The following is a 394-nucleotide window of genomic DNA, read 5'->3' as shown; positions in this document are numbered from 1 at the left end:
CAGCTCCTGGCTGCAAACCACGTCAGGGCTCGGCCATCCCACCACTTCACAGACAACACGAGGCAGCTGTGAGACCCCCAAAACATGCGCTGAGCCCCACTTCCCACCACAGAATCCAGTGGGAGCTGGTTTCTTCACCACCTCCAGCCACAGTGGGTTTGACGCGCTGCACTGTGGGTGAAAGCTCAGCGGTGGACCCACGGACCACATCCTCCGGACCAGGACACCCTCCCCTCCGCGCCGTGCGGAACCGCCTCAGCCCACACTCACTTTCATAGCCAGCGGTTTTCGTTTGAGCCCGCTGTGGTCGCTGCCTCGATCGGAGTCCTCATCACTTTCCATTTTCTCTGTGGCGACCGCAGCCATGGCAGAGTCCTCATCCTCGTTCACTCCA

At 60.9% G+C, this 394-nt stretch overlaps 1 protein-coding gene across 1 annotated transcript in view; it reads right to left on the bottom strand.

The window, feature by feature from the left end:
- The window catches only part of LOC104497127 (hepatoma-derived growth factor-related protein 2), a gene marked incomplete at its 5' end in the record, with an annotated part of 8083 nt that overhangs the window by 5265 nt on the left and 2424 nt on the right, over positions 1-394 (bottom strand). Inside the window, one exon of the mRNA XM_010140341.1 lies at positions 271-314. Within this exon, the coding sequence (XP_010138643.1) occupies positions 271-314 (44 nt within the window). The remainder of the gene's footprint in view (positions 1-270; positions 315-394) is intronic.

This window comes from Buceros rhinoceros, unplaced genomic scaffold (genome assembly GCF_000710305.1).
Source record: "Buceros rhinoceros silvestris isolate BGI_N320 unplaced genomic scaffold, ASM71030v1 scaffold26807, whole genome shotgun sequence".
Classification (NCBI taxonomy): Eukaryota; Metazoa; Chordata; class Aves; order Bucerotiformes; family Bucerotidae; genus Buceros; species Buceros rhinoceros.
This window is presented reverse-complemented; position numbering and strand designations above follow the sequence as displayed.